At 35.5% G+C, this 21,073-nt stretch overlaps 2 protein-coding genes and 1 long non-coding RNA gene across 8 annotated transcripts; 1 reads left to right on the top strand and 2 right to left on the bottom strand.

Moving 5' to 3' along the window:
- Positions 1-755: 755 nt before the first annotated feature.
- On the bottom strand, positions 756-17,514 carry LOC143153324 (serine/threonine-protein kinase OSR1). 6 transcript variants are annotated; one of them, XM_076324371.1, is made up of 12 exons: positions 17,433-17,514; positions 11,967-12,095; positions 8,732-9,081; positions 6,763-6,875; positions 5,948-6,198; positions 5,569-5,741; positions 4,859-5,096; positions 4,667-4,781; positions 4,285-4,547; positions 4,096-4,134; positions 3,772-3,958; positions 756-3,688 (listed from the first exon to the last, which is right to left on the bottom strand). In XM_076324371.1, the coding sequence occupies exons 2-12, from the start codon at positions 12,080-12,082 to the stop codon at positions 3,611-3,613; spliced, it is 1,923 nt and encodes a 640-aa protein (XP_076180486.1). In that variant the 5' UTR covers positions 12,083-12,095; positions 17,433-17,514; the 3' UTR covers positions 756-3,610. The 6 variants fall into 6 exon arrangements, with proteins under 6 accessions (XP_076180486.1, XP_076180481.1, XP_076180482.1 ...); XM_076324366.1 differs by lacking the exon at positions 17,433-17,514 and adding an exon at positions 16,867-16,943; XM_076324367.1 differs by lacking the exon at positions 17,433-17,514 and adding an exon at positions 16,867-16,943 and having other exon boundaries at positions 4,859-5,094; positions 5,576-5,741.
- On the bottom strand, positions 8,015-8,721 carry LOC143153330 (uncharacterized). The gene is made up of 2 exons (XR_012993769.1): positions 8,286-8,721; positions 8,015-8,201 (listed from the first exon to the last, which is right to left on the bottom strand). It is a non-coding gene; the product is annotated as an uncharacterized LOC143153330 (long non-coding RNA).
- LOC143153054 (uncharacterized) lies at positions 16,915-21,059 on the top strand. The gene is made up of 4 exons (XM_076323800.1): positions 16,915-17,169; positions 19,630-19,860; positions 19,936-20,085; positions 20,606-21,059. The coding sequence occupies exons 1-4, from the start codon at positions 16,915-16,917 to the stop codon at positions 20,777-20,779; spliced, it is 810 nt and encodes a 269-aa protein (XP_076179915.1). The 3' UTR covers positions 20,780-21,059.
- Positions 21,060-21,073: the final 14 nt, after the last annotated feature.

The following is a 21,073-nucleotide window of genomic DNA, read 5'->3' as shown; positions in this document are numbered from 1 at the left end:
AGGTTAGTGATTGATCAAACTTCACCTTAAAACATGATGCTTGCAATGAATGGTAATCTATTGAGTAATAATTTAATTCTAATACTCTTTTCATAACTTTTATGATATTTCACTGAAATATTATATCGGGATATGTTTACAATTGTGACATTAATATGGAAAAAACCTATTAGAAGGTTAGGTGAAATCGACCTGTTACAATAAGCGCCAAAAATTTAACTAATTCAATATTTAACACTTTAGAACTTCCGTAGTAAATTGTTTAAAATATTCTACAGAAAGACAGTTTTAAAACTTTAGGTTTTCATTCATTGCTGACTTTAGAATAATGTTCAGTAAGTTTAAATTGTCGTACGTTCAAATATAACGTTCCACAACAATTTTATTCCCGTAGTTATCGAGATTTCTTTATTATAATAAATACTTATATTTTCTCTAATAGTTCCATAGAAATAACTGAATAGCACAAAAAATGTTTCACAATACATTGCTTACCATGTAAATTACTTTTTAAAATTGAATCTCGAATTTCATAATAATTTGTTAATATTTTAACCAGAAATAGCTAAACTGATTTGCTAAGATTCGATTTAAATTTAGTTTACAAAATCAACATATTTCGTCGAATAATGTATTTTTTAAATTAAATAATTATTTAAATTTACGTTAACAGTGCTTAATATTTACATTTCATTTTCGCAGACCACATTAATTAATCACTAATAACGTCTCTAAATAATTGAATTAATAAGATAAAAGTTTGAAAATACATTATATTAAGATTCAGTTTGATAATTATAATTTTCTTTAAATTATTACTATTTGGTCATCTAACAATGTACTAACCAAATATTACAATTGGTAAGCAATTTTTGCGTTAAGCCTCAAAATCAGATATAACCAAGTGGTCCCTTGCAAGCAATAATAAATGCTGCTGTAGTGGAATACGTCACAAGTTATGATGGAGAATGAGAGTTACACATACATGTTGCAAATCGCTTATAGTTCCTGCTCAACATTTCGTAAAAAATAAATCTCTGTAACTTTAAATGTATTCAAATTCTAGGCAAAAATGTAAGAGATGCTATGGTTTTCTATGGCAGACGATAAATATCATTTTTAAATTATTCTGTTTGGTGCATGCTTCAGTCCATTTATTCCGTTTAATGTTAGAAAGAAACCATAGTACAAGACTTCTATGAATTGGTTTATTACTGTGACTTTTTTTTTTGTTTACTTACGTGATGCCTTCATGAGTTTTTGATTACACGAAGTGGCTCATAAGACCATTTATGTTGAATAGATCAGCATTAAGCATACAATGCTAGATCTACTACTGCAATTCATACCCACCCATTATTTTTTGGTGTGACATCAAAATTCCACAAACAATAGCATTTATCCTTATCAGTGAGAGACCATTTAGCCATGCCCGCTCTAGATCAATTACAGTTGACGACTAATCGTTTATGCAAATATAAAATCAGAAAAAATAAGCAAGACATCCATTCGACGAACAATAGCGTTTCTTTAGTAATGTTTACTCGCAAGCTTATGATGACAAATACAAACAAAGTTAGTCCGCGCTTCTTGTAATAGATAAAGGAATCTTTATACAATTAAAAAAATGTTTATTCATGAGATTAATCGTAGGCTTTATTTACGAAACCCCCTTCAAGCAATAAATATTCAATCGAACAGATTTATTTTCGAGTACTTTTTTTTGTTATCGATCCCTAACATTGCGAAAAAATATTTATTTCCTTTATCATCTTACGCGGGCGGTCTCAACGTGGACCTTACATCAATAAATATCAGAATCACATTACTTTAAAATAATTTAATCACAATAATTTACCTGATCCGAGCCGAATTCGTGACAAACTTCGCGTTTTTAACTGCAATTCGAGATAGTATTAAGTTGTTGCACCTTCGTGATAAATTTTTTTAATGTGATTCCGACGCATTCTGTTTCATAACCCTTTGCAGAGTTTACTTTTTATTTTAGATCAGGCAATTAATGAAATTCAACAATATTTATTTTCCCTTTGTATTTTACAGCACTTTTAAACTGAAAAATAGATAAACTAGTGATAGAACGATTCTAACATTTTTTTGGTTCTTCAATAAATATTATTCAAAAACTGCAATTATATTTCTCAAATATTAAAAGTTTCAGTCAAATAAAGGGTAAATATTGTAACAAATAGCTTCAACGCAAATAAATAATCATTATATACGAAATTCTGTATCGTGTTCGACACAAAGTACAATTGTATACATTGTTAAGCCCGATGCAAAATAAAACTGCAAAGGGTTGACAGATCTGCCCTAAAGATATCTGTGTGCTCGTTTTCTAAAACTTCTTAAGACACGTGGAACATTTTCTCGGCAAACTTGTCTGCCTCTATGAAGCCGTAAAATAATAAATCCGCTATCGTAATTCTATTTAATTAAGTACAAAACACGTTCCATTAGTACTTTCGCGTGTTCTACGAATCCTGTAGCGTTCAAGCATAAGGAAATACGCTAACAATTTATGTATCTTACAGGAGATTGATGACCGCTTTAGTACAGAATGCGTTAAACATGTTCAGCATGTGTTCTATGTCTTTAACTAAATCCTTAACCGTGCAAAGAATGTGTGTTCGCCTGGTTTTTCAAATAAGTAAGTCAGATGTTTAAGCACCTTCGAACAGTTTGCCACTCATTTGCTTAGTTATTTGAAATTCTGTGTTTATGTTTCTTATAGAATGGTAAACTTAACAAACGATTCGATTACTAATATTTACAGGAATTAATGTATTATGAGTGATATAGATTGAGAATATATGGAACTACAGCCATTAATGATTAGAGCAAGTGGATATTTAAGCCAGTACGGACGATACTGTTCCTCTTCTCCGCTCTCTGTGCCTTGCTTATGTGTGCATTAAAGGCATGCGTGAAACCATAATCGCGTACGCACCAGGTTCGCAAATGATTCACGAGTTTAGCGATTAAAATTTGATTTAACCCTCTTATTACATTTAGTCATTATATATCGTAGAACAAGAAAGTAATGTTACCATCAACTTTTTTTTATTAATAACGTTAATAACTAATGTTTATTTAATTACTTGACGTAACAAATCCCTCAAAAATCTTTCCGTTTTCTATAAAGAAGAGCACGTATAAAGGTTTTAGTACTTTCTAAGATTTTATGGTAACAAGAGGATTAAAAAAATTTTTCAAATACTTTAGATGATCTACATTCACGAACTCGTACTTTGCTGACGAACTATCTGTACGCGGCTTTGAATACACTTTCAAGCTGTTCGTTGCAATTGACGCGTAATAATTACGGAGTCCTGTATACTTATGCCCTGTGTCTAATGCTTTATCGCACTGTACTTAGAACTTGGAAGAAGTGAAAGTAGCAAAAGCTGTAAAAAAAAAGTGTGATACAGAAGGTGGGCTACGAATTCGTAAATTTTCTAGAGCTGTCCTTTTGTTAGTCGTCTATTCTTGGCCATCAGGATAGAATCGACGAGCTTTTGATACTTCCCATTCTCTAAACGGTGGTTAAGAACGGTATCCTGAGACTTCAGAATGCAAGTTGGAAGTTCATTTAATCAGTGATGGAGATCTGAGCAAATCCTATTAACGCTTTATCATCTGGCACTTCGTTGGCTGCGTGACCAGAATTCTGAAAAACATAATTTACAGTGAATCAATCTTATCTGAGACTTAAAATAAGAATTAATAGATTGCAGATTAAAGACAATATACCAATGAAAACGTTACTGTCCGTAACTGGCCGGCACTGTCTATTAATTTCTGTAAATTTGCTGCTATTACAACGATGTCCTTGCCATCGACTAAACCTGCGCCGACTAGTTCTGCTGCAATGCCCTCGGCAGAATCCACTCCAACAGCAAATTCGAATCTAATATCGTTAAGTTCTCGTTTCTGGTTTCTACAATAGGCAAATTATCCTTTATAATTTAGAATTACATCGTAATACCAAGTTGTACAATTTATTGCAGAATATGAAAGCGTTAGTAAATAGTGATTGTGGAAACAAGATTAAGGATAAGGCAGGAACATGCGTACTCGGGCTTGTCTTCAAAGGTGAAGTGTGTCTCAGGGCGTCTGCAATAAAAACAAAACTAAATAATACAAGATATTTGGCATAAACAACAATAAATAATGAGAAGGTATTTGAAGGTATAATGGGAATTTTGGAAGAAAACATAATTGGATAACACCTGAAATAAGTGTAGAATGTTCAATACCACATACCGTAATCTTAATACCAAGTTTACGGGAATATTCTGCTCAGTGGCTTGTACAACAAGCTGACTTGGCGCTAACTTCACTTGTCCATAAAATTCATCATCGGGTTCTTCCTCGCTACTGGGATTCTCAATTGTGTTGACTGGTAACGCCTCTTTACCTTCATCGCCGCTGGATGCACCACTTTCTTCCTCTTCCGAAGACCAAACCCATTCGCCTGTAACTGTTCTGTGTAGGCGACCAGACGTACCAGGTTGTCTTTTCGAAGCCTAGAAGACAATAAAATAATGATGCCCTATGAACGGTAAAATATTTAGAAATTAAGGCGTTTAGGAACTATTGTAATCAAACTGAATAGTAAAAAGCTATTTTACATTGAAAGATTTACCTTCTGTACGCGGGTCTCAAGACTAGGACCAATCGCTACCAAAGTTTGCTGCAGATATTTCTTATCTTTCGCTTTTTTGAAGAATGGATGCTTTAGCAGCTCTGTCGCTGTTGGTCTAAAAAAAAATTTGGTACTCATGATCGCTACATGATTCTTTTGTGGTGAAAAAGATAAAGTTTAGTAGGTCTTTACCTCTTTGTCGGATCCTTTTGTAAACAGTCGACGATCATTTTCCGGAATGTTTTTCCATACGCTTTGTATTGATCTTTATCATCGGCAGCTGTATCCAAAGTTGGCGGATCATTCTGTAGTGTCAACATTAACACCTTCATCGGGGGGTATTTGTGATATGGAGCTGTGCCACTAGCCATCTCGATCGCTGTGATGCCGAGTGACCAAATGTCTGCTTTGAAATCATAGCCATGGTCCTGCAAATTTATGTGCATATTATAATTGATTTTACAAGGTAGTTATTGAACTGGAATGGCAATAACGAAGTTAAAACATGCTCTTAATTTAACATGCTTCGCTCGTTTCGTAAATAAACGGTTCTGTCAATGTAATTAGTACAACAGAAATTATTGCATTTGCTAGTAATTATTAACTAGTGTACTATACACTAGAATGTATATTGTTTTTACTATTTGAAGAACACAACTATTATACAACATACATGCTCGACGAAATTCTGTAATTGAACACAATTTTGTAAATTATTTTATTACTATTAAAATATTAAGAAAGATTCCTTGAAAATAAAAATAACAAAATAGCAATGAAATTAGTTTTAAGCCTCTATTTCTTAACATTTTTAATGCCTAAGAAATAGTGTACACTAAACAAATGCAAGACAAATATTAACACAAAAAACGCAAGCTAAGAAGTTGTAATGTTACTTTCCTCTCTCACCTGCTCCATGACCTCTGGTGCCATCCAGCATGGTGTGCCCACAAAGGTATGTCTGACTTTTTGTCTGCTCAAATCTCGACCTGTTGCAAGCCAAGCACTGACACCAAAATCAGCAATCTGCACTGTGCCATCTTCTCCTAGTAGGATATTACCGGCTTTTATGTCCCTAATATTATTCTGTTATTAAAATTTGTCTATATGTATAAGAGCATCAGATATATTTACTTAATGCTTCATTTGAAACACCAGCTTTCAAATAGCATTTTAAGCATTTTAAGCATTTTTAATATTTTTTAATCTGTTTAGCACAAAAGGTGCTTTTTATTTAATTATGGTAATTAAAAAAGTCAATGGAAGAATTACTTAGAATACCTGTGTATTTGTCCGTTACTGTGAAAGTATTCAAGGCCTTTGAGCACCTCTCGCAACACAGTAGCTATCGTAGCTTCGTCGAACACTCCATGTTTACAATTAGTAGTTCTCGTTTTATGTTTGATAATATCCAATAAGGAACCCCCCTCTAGCAGCCTGAGGACAAGCCAGAGTTCCTCTTTTACCACGAAAGATGTGTAATATGTGACAACGTTCTCATGATTGCAGGAGGACATAGCCTGTATTTCTTTCTGTAAAAGATAATATATATTGTCTTAATATCGAAAATAAAAATTCATACGCAGTGATTCATCAGAAACAGATTATCCAGAAGCTGCCTTTAAGTTTCATATGAAACTATTCAACTTTAGTCTTCAATGTATTTTAGTATCTTTAACAATAAAAAGGACATAATTAAATGATCTGTTTCTGGTAGGCAATTTTGTATATTACAAATAAAATACATGTTTCTCAGACTTTATATCCTAACAAAGCATTTGCAAAAACCAAAGAAACCCATATGTATAAAATGTTTAAAACGTTTACAAATACAGTACAATTGTAAAATATAAAAGCCAACATAATTAATATATTCGCAATGAATATAATAATAACTACTGCAACGTTATCTAATCGAACAATGCCTTCGGTTATCGTCCAAACGCAATGAGAGATATTCCTAGATAACTCATGAGCGATAATTTTGATAATACAAATAATCCATCTCAATCGACGCGTTATTTCGCATATATTGATGCGTTATCAGCAAATTTTACGACGCTTTTGCCGACGAAATTGAACGCGTTGATGTTTACCAGAAGCTCGTCCATGCTTGTGTTCCATTTTTCCAAATTTATTCTTTTGATTGCGCATTTTTCCTGTCGTGGAATACAAAATGCTGCGTGCACTACGGCGGTCGCGCCCACTCCTGAAATTAAATAAAAAAATTACAAAATGTACAAGGGGGATTCAATTTTCTTATAATAGCAAATTATATAACAATAACATTTCTGTTTAGAAGATATATTTAAACAATTGTAAATTAACGTTTATAAAATAAAAGTCACAAAAATTAAACATAATATATTGCTGCATTTTTAATAGATTGTATTATATAATTTTGATCATGCAATTAATGTGTAATACATACAATAACCTTCAAGATACCTTGAATTTATGTAAGTGCTTTTTTAAATGTACAAACTGTTTTGCAGGATTCAATAAATTGATATTACAGTAATTATAGTAAATAGTAGAATATTTTATGCTGGATAATTCATAAATAAGAAGAAAGAAAATCTAAAAAAGCTTAACATTTAAATTAATAAAGAACTTAAAATAGAACTTTTGAAGATTTTTTTGGTAAAATTTATTTTGTTCAAAAATTCATTTTTGTAGAGTTTATGTAAAATGAAAAATTACAAATTTGTAAAATTTCATACCTATTTCTTAATAAATTACTGTCCAAATTTTTGAATATGTTTTTGTATATACATATTTTTTATAATTATATTAAAAAATAATATATAAAATACTAAATATTCATTCAGGTTGGTAAAAATGAAAAGAACAAAAGAACGAAAAGAAGTTAAACACTACAACAACAACAAGAAAATAAAGTTTTTTTATTTTTACTCAAAAAATCTTTCAGTCTTTGACGCATTATACGTCACAATCAACACCACGTGTCACTGCATGACACACACGCGCGCGCGCGCGCGCACACGCACTCATTTGTGTATATATATATATATATATATATATATTAATGCTAGGTACGCAATTTTAAATTAATTTACTTTACACGGATTTTAATCTCTTTAATTTCGAAATTCGTTGATTTTGAAAGTGAAAAAACTAAAATAACCTTTAACATAATTAAGTCTTGTTTCGTGTACTTTTCTTAAAAAAAAAATTTCTTTTGTAAGGAAACTATGCCACAATCTGAAAATATAATTTTGTAGGAACACAAATGAATGGAACTAACAATTTTAGCAAAATATACTTACGTTTAAAACTAATAATTTCCATAAATATATAGAAATGTCTTTAATATTATAAGAAAATGTAGATACATTGTCGTAACCATTATTAACCTCTTTCTTGATTAATTCTATTTTTCGTTTCTTAAACATCACTCCAAACGATTATTGCGAATATCAATCCCAACTCATCTAACATTTCAAATGTTTCAAACATTTACTGTACGAGAACATCTCCAAATTCTATGATAATTCAACAATTTTTTCGATCGCTATAATCAACAAGCAACAAACAATAACTTAAGTCGATAACATAACCTTTTTCAAACTTCGATTACGGTTTCTTAACCTCGTACCAATTCATAACCATTCCGAAAACGTTGACTGTGCGAATTCCGCATGCGGCATAATTGTTGGCTCCCTTTCGTAGCAGGTTAACTAGGTTAGGACGTATCGGACACCGGTATACGTGCCTCTTCGAGTGCGAGCAAGACGGCAAGCATAGGGAATGGGAGCGAGTGAGAAGGCCACGTAAATGCGAACAACGTGTCGGGATCGACCGCTGTCGCGTTTCATATCGAAATAATATGATGATCTGTTGCATTCTCGATCTCATGTATTTGTGGAATATTCTTTTCTGATGAATCGAGTAAATCTCACGGTAACGTCAAGAAGCAGTAACAGTTCGTCGGAGACCCGGTGATCGTATTTCGTGAAAGAGAGCAATTATTGTTTGGAAGAAGTTCACGAGTTTCTCCGTCGTTGAAGGCGATGAAAAATGCAAAGTGGCAACGTTACTCACCAATAACCTCTTTGAGCTCATAGTCGTCCTTGGTGTTCGGCCAGCCCTGCACGACCGTCGTGGAGCTCGAGGACGCCATTTTGTTCGCCAGTGCTGTACCAAGGCGCGCGTGCTTGCTGGCACCCCGGGTGCCTCGCGCAAGCAGTAACACGCTACACTTTGTACGACCGCTATTGTTAGGTGTCTTCGGCTCACGTGGACCGCTCTGATCGACGCCTGCGCGACCGTGATTATTCGCCGCGATCGAGTCTACGCTCGTGGCGGCACTCTTTGGCGGCGTCAAAGCACGGAAGGACTTCTGCCGGAAAATCCCCGGAGAACAGGATGGTAGAACGTCTGGCGAAATTTTCCTACGAAAATGTCCAATATTTTTTAAAATATTTTCACAAGGAACGAGTAAACAAAGCAAGTTCAACCCAATATTCGCTCTGAATGATTTTCAAATAAAAAAAATCGTTATCTGGGGTTTCACAAAATCAAAAATCTCAGAAGTACCCTCGTATTTCAATACGGGAAATTGAAAATATTTCTTGGTTTTCTTTTTTTGTGCCGAATGTAAATACGGAAAACAAAAAATGTCATAAGTGTCCTCGTACTTCAATCTTGGAAATTGAAAAATATTTTCCGGTTCATTGTGGTAAATGTAAATGCAAAATAAAACGTGAAATTGTCAAGCGAAAGAAAAGATTGGACCGGTTTGTATCTGCAAACAATGCACGCATTAGAGCTGGATTGCATTAAGGAGACCACGACAATGTGTTTATTAAGTCTCAATTACATGTAATCTTGTCAAAATAAATGCGTCGACAAAGCGTCGACGCAACCTACGCAAGCCCCAATCTGATTCATTTAAGTCGATTGGTCTTTCTTCCAGAAAGGAACAGCTCACGTAACAAATTCCAATCTAGAACAATTTAACTCTCTCTTTCTTTCGTTGCTCTAAGAATTAGTTTTCAAAAATTATTAGGAATATTCACGAGGGAATGTAAAGAAATTTTCGATAGATTTCGTTTCAGTTCTGGACCCTGAACAAAGGTATTAAAGATAAAAATCTTTCATTAAAACCGAGGTTTACTCATTCTAGAATACACACCCTAATAAAAGTACGGGGGAAATCCTGGAGTTTCCCTTCTGCCCGATATACACCGATCGACTGAACAGCGTGGATCGAACTGAATTAATAAAAATATCGAAAAGAGCTAAACCCACACAATCCCGTTAATCTTTCTCGAAAATCTCTGTCAGGGCTTTACTCACGGAGATTCCCGGTGAGCGTCGAGTGGCCAGAGATTACGATCTATCCAACATAAGCACTGCAGTCTGGCGCGCGCGTTCTGCCACTACTGCCGAACGGTTGGAAATATTTTTTCGGCGAGAGAACGAGTGTCGCGTGATACGTGACCGCGATATTAAGGTTAATCCTGGCCCGTCTGTCAAAGTGGAATCCCACCATAAACTTCGTCGACAGCACGCTCGCTGAGATTAGTAATTGAAGTGCTTTCATCGTCGTTCGCGCGTATATCGAGAAATACGTTAAAAAGAGACGCGCGTCGTGCTCGAGAAAGATGGAGAAAGAAAGAAAGAGGTGGAGAAATACGCGAAGTACGAAAGAGAGACAAGGATACCAATTAGAACGGAATCGGAGATAGAATAGCGTAACGAAGAAAAGAAATGTAAGAAGAGATGAATAGAGAGAGGAACGGGACAGTCGATGAAATAAACAGGCATGGAAATGAAACAAAGAAATGTGACTGACCGATGCCGGCGTTGGACTGAATACGAGTTATATAGATACCGATACTTGTTTCGATCGGCACGATTAGAGAATTCAATTAAACGGTCAGTAATTGAACACGACACGTCTGTCGCGATATCAAATTCCGCTATTTGCACGAGGATCTGGACGTGATGACCTGTTAGCTTCGAAATGACAGGTGATTCGATGTGCTTGGATCCTGTGCGCTATATAAAACGAGCTCGAAGAAGGAACTCAGGTTCGACAGTGACTTGGTTGACGAAAGTATCTTTTGGGAGACGAAGCATAAAGGAAAAAAACGATCATCATGCATCGATTGAGTTACTTCGTGATGGTAAGATTTTCAAATATACACAAATATTCACTTACGAAAAATTTAGCACGCTTGGGTATCTGGGAATTGGGAAATACGAAGTGTTCGAAAGTTTTGTAAATTTGAAAATTTGAGAAATTGAACAATGGATAAAATAGACAAAGTTCAAGAGAATGCTCAAAGACATTAAATTGTTTATTAACTTCCAATACAAAGAACAATATAAATTGATGTTTCGCAATCGTCGAAGAAAATTAAAAAAAAAAAAATTTTTGATCCAGTTAAAACGGTGAAAAACAAATGAAATTGTTAAAAGTTTACAAGTACTGTACACGCAACCGTACTCTTCACTTATATAGCGCGCCCGCGGCCTTTAAGAACTTTAATTATCATGAACGTACTGCTACGTCATTAAGAAAACTTACGTTGTTTACCATTGAGTTATTAGTACGTACGTCTTCGTGTGTTCTCCGTGCCGACTCGTAATAACTAGTTTAAAAGGATGTTAAATGTGCGTGTTAATTTGCAACGTAAATTGCGCTTAAATTTAGTGTTCCCTTGTCTAATTTTACCATGCCACGTACAGCTTTAACAAACGAGCAAACTGTTATCACGATTAACGAGATGTAAGGCAAATATTATGATGTTACTATTTGATGTAAAAAGTTGACAGCAATTCCTTTTAAAAATAATTCGTAATTCGTCAACGAAAGGACAATAAGATCTTTCCTCGAAAGACAAAGAAAGTTCTCGATTATAATTGATTAATCATTAAATATTAATATTATTATTAAATATTATTATAAAATTTTAGGGATGTTAGTTCTCTAACAAACTTTCGCGAGTTTGAAAAAAGTATAATATTCTTTAAACGACAGTAATTGTAACTAGCAATATTATAACTCTCCGATGTAAAATGTAACTAAAGAAAAAAAGATATCGAAACAGTACGAGTTTCAACAATATTGCATCCTCTTGAATAACGACGAAAAGAACACTCGATGACGCTTAACGATTCTTTATTATTCATCGAACAGATGTCGATTCCTTTGAAATTGGTGTGGTACGTTTGGAGAACAAGTGTTCTCAATTTATAATCGAAACGCATTTCCGATGCCAGAATCATGATATAACGAGGAAGAAAAGAGAACAATACGTGCACTCACCTATTTCTTCCGAGTACCAAAGTCGTCAAGAACCTGTTGTCTTGAAACTTCAGCCTCTCTTCCTCCGTAGTAATAGGCGCCGCGGCGCCAAGTGTGCCGGTCTTACGTTGCCTCATGCTGCCCGCAATTCTGCAGGCAAAGAAACGTGTTCGTTAGACCGGTTGCATATTACTAGGCTTCGAGCGTTTAAATTTGTTCGTTGTACAGTAGCAACGAGGATGCAGCAGTTATGCTTCATTATTAAATTCACTTGTCACTTAACGAAGATTTTTTTTCTCGCGCATCGTATATCGAGATACCTCTATAAAAACAAATTAGAATACAACAACAACGCACGGAGTTCAGCGAATTGACGCCTCGCGAATCGATCCTAATTTTAATGTTAGATTTCTTTCAGTGATCGATTTACACGTAAACTGAACTTTCGCCGTAAGATACTATTAAAACTTGTAATTCAGTTTACTTTCGACATTCCTTTTTACTTTAATCGAACGCGTTTAATCCACGATTCTTTTATTATATTTTTTCAATGTTTGGAACAAACATTCAAGGAACAGTTCTCGTAAAGTGGACAGTATTAAAAAGTTAATTTTCTTAAGCGATATCCAGTTTTATGAGAAACAAAACCTTTTAAATATCCTAAATAACTTTTTTAACGTTAGATCTCTATCAATACTCTATAACAGATACCTGCAACTAGAAAGATTTTAACAAAGTTAAATTTTTCCCAATAATATCTACTGCTACAGAGTTAATGCATTTCAAGGGGTATAATTTCATCGTACATAAATTAAATTATAAAACACTTTTAACCAATCCTCTCTAGACTAGCCAACATATTATTTGCATTCGTCCACATCGTTGCCTGAGGTCCCTGGGCTGTCAGCGTGTGGAATATTTCTAAATTGGCGGTCAGTCGATTGTCACCTAAATACCTAAATGGAATAATTGGAGCTGGATTGGCCTTACTGGCTATTTTTAGCTGGCATCAAGGGGTAGACCCTATCTTGCTATCTAAAAATAATCTGACAGCGAATGGACCATTGAATGTTTTCAACTGCTGGTCCTCTTCGCTCCTAAGAAATCTTTGCTTTATTTAATATAAAAATACTTCAAACAAAAACTTGACATTTATTGTAACTCGTTATACTAATATGTAGTAAAATTCGAGCGGTGAAAATAGAACGATAGTGAAAATTAGGTCCGATCGACTAAGAAAAGTTAGAAAATAAAAATTACAACTAGCCAACTTCTGTTCCGATTTACACATATAATCCATCTCGTGGATAGCGATTGGATTTTCGTACACGTCATTCGCGGTTTGCTAACAGGTTTAAATCCATCCTCGTGAGAATGTCTTGCTAGTATGATCTAATTGTCTCTTTAAACACACGGAACTCGTGCGCATTCCTCGTTTATATAGCTTCAATAAGCTTCTTGTCTTGAATACGACAAACCGTGAAGCGTGTTTTATTTTATATATTTTTTACATTACAATTTAAATCGTTCCAATATCAATTCAAGCCTCAAACACATCGAAACAGTGCATCTGTAAATATTTACGTAGAAAATATATTCCGTCGACGTTTCTTACTTTATCTTATAACATTTCCATTACATTAGACAGTTGTGTTTTATTTTCAGAATGTTGCCTCTATTAAAGAATAAATCGGTACCAAGTTTCTTACCAATTGAACATCAATTATTCCGTCATTTGTGACAATAGAAACTGGTTCAATTACGGTGTCTGCGAATTAGAAACTGATCAAAGACAGCGTGAACGTTAAGAAAAGGATTCGAGCAAGACGAACGTAGGTTGCGCGCCACGCCGACTACAAACTTAAATTAAAGTCACTGTTCTGCTCATCAAATTAAACTTCTAACCCAAATAGGTCGTTCACTGCAAGAACTTCTGCAGTATAGTATGAACGGTTCGCTTCACGAGTGGAAAATCCTGAGAAAAAGTCCACAAATTATGACACAACATTCATATCGATCCAATAATGTTCGAATCAACGACAAAGTTCGGTAACAAATTTGTTTTCTCGAACTCTCTCGAACAAATTATTCGACTCTAATAGTCTATAGTAATCTGCTAAACAATCGAACGAATCTGTAGAACATTTAATGTCGTAAATGCTTCAAGGTGTTACTCTAAGTATCGTTTATTTCCAACACCTGGTTTATTTTCCTGAACGGTTCAGACGATTCGCTAATTACTTTGATCTCTAATTGCTTGTTTGTATCACTATACCGTATCCTTGACACTGTAATTAATTATCGAGCATAAAATGTATCACTGCTAAAAGTAGCAGTATCTCTACTGGGTAAACTCGAAAGCAAATTCGCAAGGAAATATTGAAATATTTAAAAAAATATGGAATCGTTAAATTCATTTACAAATGTTAGTTCAGAATTATAGTTACAAGCGTAATTAACTATCGAAGTTTATGAACGAATTGTTTCTGGCCTCGTCGAAACAGTTTCTAATATTTAATTCTAGTTTTGAATAGTTAATTCTGTGAGACAAAGTTTTACCGTGATTGTATTCAACTGGAACCGTAATCGCTTGCAGATTTAAAGAGAAACATAACATATCTAGTTTCGCATAACGGAATTATTAGAACACTTGCTGGTTTAGATCTGCCAATGTGCACGGCCATCGAAACGACGATAAACATGTCACGTAAACTTTTGACGAAATTCTTGGTGCGTCCTTGCCACTTGGGAGAAGGAATCTAATTGATTTCCTAAACTAACGAGTCTAATAGTCTCTTCTCTGCGAATCGTTCTCGTTTATGAGGTGCGTCCCGTCCACAATTTCATGCTCCGTGTTGCGTGTTAATATTCGCCTGACTTTTGTAATTCTTCAACGCTCAACGTGCCAGACTGTTGCACAATTTGTTAATTTCAAAATGCCATTCGTTCGATTTTACCATTAAACTCGGACAAACGAACGATTAACGTGTCTACACTTTGATTAAAAGATCTTGAAAAGAATTTAACGAAAGATCGAATCTAAACGAGAATCTCGGCTCGATCGTTCTTTCACGCTGTAAAGTTTTACGTTGTTTTTTAGTAACAATGGGAGGGCAACCTTTTTTTTTACCATACTCGATATTTACTTAATCTTGAAGATTAAAAATATTGCGAAAAAGTTGTAAAATCGTACGAGTTGGCGATAGTCTTGTAGCGTTTCGTGATAATAATGGCGTTCGAACGGTCGAATGGTAACGAAAATCTTGAAATACGACGTCTGATGAGACTTCGGGTTATCGTTGAGAATGTTTGTACGAAAATTGTTAATTACGTAAGTTAACGTGGTACCTTTTGGAACATTTCCGGAAACTAGGCATTTAACGTGCCCGTACGCGAGGAACACGCGTTGATAACTAACGTATCAGGGCATTCATCGTAACGAGTGTTTATTGTTATTAAACCAGGTTACTGTTTACGTTTAGGTTTTTCTTTAACAACAGTTACGAGAACATTCATTCTACTGTACGTTACGTATTACGATACGGGCAACGTGGAACAAATTATTCACGCGTATTTTCAAGAACATTCGAAAAATATAAAAGAGGAGCAAAAAAGGAAGAAAGAAAGAAAGAAAATGAGCAATGGCACGAACAACCGAGCCTCTCGATAAATTTGTCCTAGGTACAATAGTTGTGTGCTCAGCTGCCATCAATTCTAGTTTTTACTTTACTCACGTATAAAAGTTTCTCCTTGAGAACTCGATGTCGAACGAAGCACCCTGATATCGTGAAAACACTAGTATTTCAACGAAGAATAACCGAAGTCGGATATTCGAATCTATCGTTCTCAATGGTTGCATCTTTCTTTAAATAGACGGATCATTACTGACACGAATTTTCTCGACGCCATGTGGGTTTATTGAAATGACTTTGCATCGAGACAGAGTCAAGTGGTGTACACGTTTGAACAAACAAACAATCTGATGATTCTGAATTAAATACCGATAAACTTGCATTCTTAACCATGTATTTCCGAAAACAAGAATTCTCATCGTGCGTACGATCGCTAGTTTTCCACGGTCCAATTGTCTAGACGAAACGGACAAACATTAAACATCGACGAATGAAAATTTTGAACCGTCCGTTGCTAAAGTTTTTGCCAACGGTACTACTCATCAATGAAACCTTTGCTCGAGTGGTCGAGGGTCAATTGGTTATTAACTCGGACAGCCGTAACGGCTATTAAACCGTTTCATTGTCATGAATATTGTCATAAAAAAAGCAAGGAAATCACGCTCGGACGCGTTCTTAAACGAATCATTCAAAAATCAGTAAATTTTTGAATATTGGTGAACCTCGTCGACGAAAATATCGAAAATACGCTCAGATACTGTTCTCGCTGTACCGTGAGAAGTTAATTCCTTCGCGAACGTCTCCCGTGGAGAATTCTATATTGATAATTCCAGGGATACTCGTTTCACAGAATCCTCTGGCACTTACGTTCCCTCCAATGGTCCCACCACAAAATTCATTTTACCCCTTCGAGCGATAGAGAAATCAAATTCGTGACCGAGAGATTATTAACGTAAGAAGAAAGATTAAGCTTCCATTTATCTTTTCTAGAACGTTTCTACACGGTTCTATTCGATCGTTCGGAAACCTGACACTCTAACCGCTCGAAACGGTATGTACTTCACGTTCACCTTAAAGTCTAACGCGTATTGTTTATGATCTTCCAACGATAGCGTCCACCCACACCGTACGGTAGTAGATCACAAATCGTTAATAGAAATCGTTTATACTTCCCACCCTGACCCTTTGGAGTCCTCAACGCACGCTACGAAGCTGCTCGGTCCGATGACCACTAGACCACGGCAGCGAGAACATTACCTTATCGCGGTCTCCTTATCAATTTATCTCACCTGCCGGACGTTGACTTCACGGTTCCATTCGAGTACAGATCGGCTGCCATGTTAATCGTGCCAATCCTCTCGCATCTCTTCGCCCTCCCCCCACCCACCCACCCACCCCCCCTCCCCACACACGGAGGCGTTTGTCTCAGAAGTAGCTGTCGATCCTGCTCGTTAGAGCTCTACCGTGGACGCTGTGCTTTATTGACACCCAGAGAAGAAGAAGAAGAAGAAAAAAAAACCAGTTCACTGACAGCTTCGGTCAACCTTGACCGAATTGATTCTCACTGGACCAGCGACGCGGTCCCAAAACACGTAAGCGTTCATCGTTGCCCGTACGAGAATCGTCATCCCGATATTTCCTAAGCGTTACAACGATCCGATCCTCTTCCACGATCTTCGACGATCTTCCACAGGCTGAACACGCGGTGGAACGCAATTTGTTGTTGGGTCGCGCGAACGCAGACTCGGCAAGAACGTTAACGTCACTGTTGCCAGAGACGTAGTCGGATCATCCTGAGTTCGCCGTCGACTGAACTATGTCAGACGGGGGCACTGTCAATTGGATAACTACCTACCGCACACTGACGTGCCACCGCGTGGAGAATACGCGTTGATATCGTTCCAAGCTGACCACCAGCTCCCTCCGGCTCCCTCCGGCTCCCTCCGGCTCCCTCCGGCTCCCCGGTCCTCTCCTGAAAGTGGTAATTCGCTTTTAATTTCTGTTGCTTCGCAGCGGATCTTAATTTTTGTTTAAGGCAAGTCTCAGAAACAACGGGAACAAATTTCCGGTCATTTGGTAGAGGGAGTTACAGAGGTTTCATCTCGGGGGACTTACTATATTGTGATCTTCTCCTTAAGTTTGGCGAATCGCCGAAGCAGGGAATTTATTTTCGTTAGAGGAACGTGGTTTTTAACTTTCCTATTCACCTAATAGCTTTTTCCACTTTTGTTTCTGTCATATATTATATTGTATCTTTATTATATTAGTGGATAATTGTTCTCACGTTGCTCGCAAGAGATTACAGATTGAGAAAGGTTCCTTGTTTCTTGATTTTTGTACTATAGCGGTTTTCATCCTAATATTAAGTCTTTCGAATGAAAATGTTATACAGTACCGACGCTAAACTGATCTTCAAACTACATGCCTTATCTACACGAGTAATTTGCAAAATTATTCTAAGAATATCATTGACAAATGTACTCAAAGGTGCGTTTCGAGCAAGATTTTTCCATCACCAGTAACAACACTGGTACATTGAAAGAATCTTCTGGAATTATCGAGAGAAAAGTATACTAGGTTGTTCAATAAGTTTTATCGTTCGATACCTATATTATCGAACAACCTATTAATTAATTCTAAAGTAATATACAAAGTAAATTAACTCCATGGTTCAATAATGAATCGAGGAACACATTTGACATTGCTGCTATTTGTCTCGTTGAAATGAGGAAAATGTTGAAAAAGATCAAGACTTGTTCGATCGTTTTTTTTAAAAATCATCCAATATCTTTGTCTGTTTTTGCTTGTTAATACTACACCATGCTGTGGTCAGTTTGAAGGCACCGCGAATCATAGCGATCGGCACGGGGAAGACTAATTTATATCGTACGACGCGAAGCACGTCAGCTCAATCACGATCGACCTTGCTGACTGGTTCATACTGTTTTTCGCGAGATTACCATTATCTTCAAACATTCGTCAACATTTTATGCTGATTCGTGTCGTCATCATTCAATTGACGATCATGATCTTCGTTTCACGATACTCAATTCTGTTTTTTTGTTCCATTTCTTTTTTTCCTTAATCGCGATATCCAATTTTTATATATGTAACTTAATTTATTAACAATTTCTTTACAGATTATTCTTTGTCTTCGCGTCTTAATTTTTGTCGTGCTTTTCACGAAATAAATTTAATTTCCAGTCAAGTTCTATCCGAAGAATAAACGAACACTGAAAATCTATAGAAACATTCATTTGGTAGATTTAAAGCGAAAACTATACATTAAATATATGTATATTATCAGCAGAATTTGCCCATAAACGGATCAGATTCCAAATTTATCAATACGGTATATCTGTTTCGATCAATTGTCTTCTTTAAGAACGTAGATACTATTCAATTTAAACAAGACAGAATTATAACATTTCTGATGACATTGATGTTCTTTAATCATTTTTTGTGACATTGTATTGCGTCGTCGTTAAAATTCAAGCTTCGACGGAGGTCTCAGTCAGTGTTAGAGACCTATCAAACTTGATAAAGCATAAATCGTGCGCGGAGGGTTCTACCAAGTGGGAATGGAAGTGGAGTAAATCGGTCGTTTAATAATGTAACTGACAAAACGGTAGAACAATCGTCGATTATTGATGGCCCACGTTTGTCACAACTTTAACCCTCTGACTCTCATATTCTTTATCATAAGACATAAATTCATGTCCTAAATGTAACCATATACTTTGTTTATTTCATTTCACGGAATTGAGTAAAATCTGTAATTTAATCTCAAATAATTGTTCTTCGTTTCTATTTTCTTAAAAAACAAAAAATATTTTACTGAAGTGCCTAGCAAAATCGTTACTTTTGCAAACTATGATTGCGTAATTTTCAGACTATACATCATATAAATATTTACCTTATTTAAAAGCCTAAATTAACTTTGAATACTTTACATTTTGTTCTATGCATTTTTTACCATTGATAGAGGATTATTAAGGAGAAGAAAAGAATCAATTTTGTATGTCTATTACCTGTCTTTCTGTGGTTTATAGTTCGCTGGCTACGCGGTCCTAGCGAACAATGCTTATGAGATCTGTAAGAAGTGTAACGTCAGTTACGTTTTATCAAGACAATACGATGCGACGCAAAACTCTTACCGTCTTCGTCCAAGCGTTCCCCTAGTTCGGGATGTCTCTTATCTGCAGGAAGATTACGTCGCGGAACAAGAAGAGAAGCAAGTCGATCAGCAACCCCTGGATAGAGACAACAGAAATTTATCACCGGTTAGTTTTGTATCAGAAAACGAAAAATAAAGATTCCTTTCAACTCATTTTCGATAGTCTACATTTTCTTCGCAGGAATATCGTAATCTCTGTGAAACCGTTACGAAAAAGGTGCAATTAGACGATTCTGAGTACGAATACCAACCACCGCATTACCATGAAATCTATTGTAAAAGTTACTCTTTTCTCGGTGATAATCAGCACGCTGTGACTTCATCGAAGCAGGTAGATGCAGGATGATATTTCCCTTTTGCATGAAACTTCCTGCTGTTTATAAAAAAAAGTTTTCATTTGATGTATTAACTGTCAATGCTTGATGAATTAGTTATCAAGAAGAGATTTCAGTACCTAAAAAAAAAAACAGATTTTAGAATCACTATCTTTGTGACAAATCTCCGCATTTAATTTTATTCATTTAATGTGATGTAAGTACAGTTTGTTGCAATTACATTCAAGTATCCAAAGATGCTACATTAATGAAATTATAATCATGCGAGACTTTGATCGTGAATAATTAACTCTTTGCGATTACGGTTGCAAAAATAAATAAAATCTACAAACAATACTAGTTGAAACTTCATTCTGCTTCATAGATATTAATAAAACCTAATGCAGGAAGAACAATTGGATCACAAAGAGTTGTAACTACAAACCTCTTTAGAGTGATTCGTGCATGTTCGCTTATCTTCCATTCTGAGTTTCCTTCCTCCTTTTGCTATACTAAACATAAGATCATTTCTTTTAGAAATGTGTGCTGCCTGGGTTTCACTGCGTACAAAAAGGCCGAACGCTATTATTAATAAGGCGACGATGGAACAGTGAGTGTTGGGAACCTTTTGTCAAAGAGATCGCCAGTGGTTGTGACTGTATGTGGCCAGTGTCGATCCTTGGAGACATAACTGAACACTATTCCGTATAACTTCCATATGAATGGAATTAAAGTGGATTAGGTATCTATGGTTACAGAATAAAAATTAAAAATGGCACTTACATTTTTCCTAATATCACTTTTTGATCTACCGGCAAAGCGCAACGTTGAAATTAGGCAAATTATAAATTTGTAATATTTATGTGGTATATGGTATTTATAGAACGTATTACTGTTTGTTAATTTTATTTATTTCATAATATATACGACTGATTTTATTGCTTGTGTGTGGTTATGAATGCTTAATAAAGGAAAAAGAGATCCTTCTGCAGTTTTTCACCTAAA

Source organism: Ptiloglossa arizonensis, chromosome 12, assembly GCF_051014685.1.
Source record: "Ptiloglossa arizonensis isolate GNS036 chromosome 12, iyPtiAriz1_principal, whole genome shotgun sequence".
Lineage (NCBI taxonomy): Eukaryota > Metazoa > Arthropoda > Insecta > Hymenoptera > Colletidae > Ptiloglossa > Ptiloglossa arizonensis.
The sequence above is the reverse complement of the archived record's forward strand: the minus strand, read 5'-3'. Positions and strand labels throughout refer to the sequence as shown.

What these genes read in the sequence shown, in the direction of transcription:
- LOC143153054 (XM_076323800.1), top strand. Translation starts at nt 16,915, where the DNA reads ATGTTAATCGTGCCAATCCTCTCGCATCTCTTCGCCCTCCCCCCACCC. An exon ending in GCGACGCGGTCCCAAAACAC is followed by an intron (nt 17,170 to 19,629) that starts GTAAGCGTTCAT and finishes TGTGGTTTATAG; the next exon opens with TTCGCTGGCTACGCGGTCCT. An exon ending in ACAACAGAAATTTATCACCG is followed by an intron (nt 19,861 to 19,935) that starts GTTAGTTTTGTA and finishes TTTTCTTCGCAG; the next exon opens with GAATATCGTAATCTCTGTGA.
- LOC143153324 (XM_076324366.1), bottom strand. Translation starts at nt 16,916, where the DNA reads ATGGCAGCCGATCTGTACTCGAATGGAACCGTGAAGTCAACGTCCGGC. An exon ending in GGTCATGGAGCAGGTGAGAG is followed by an intron (nt 5,097 to 5,568) that starts AGGAAAGTAACA and finishes ACATAAATTTGC; the next exon opens with AGGACCATGGCTATGATTTC. An exon ending in GGACAGTAACGTTTTCATTG is followed by an intron (nt 3,689 to 3,771) that starts GTATATTGTCTT and finishes TATGTTTTTCAG; the next exon opens with AATTCTGGTCACGCAGCCAA.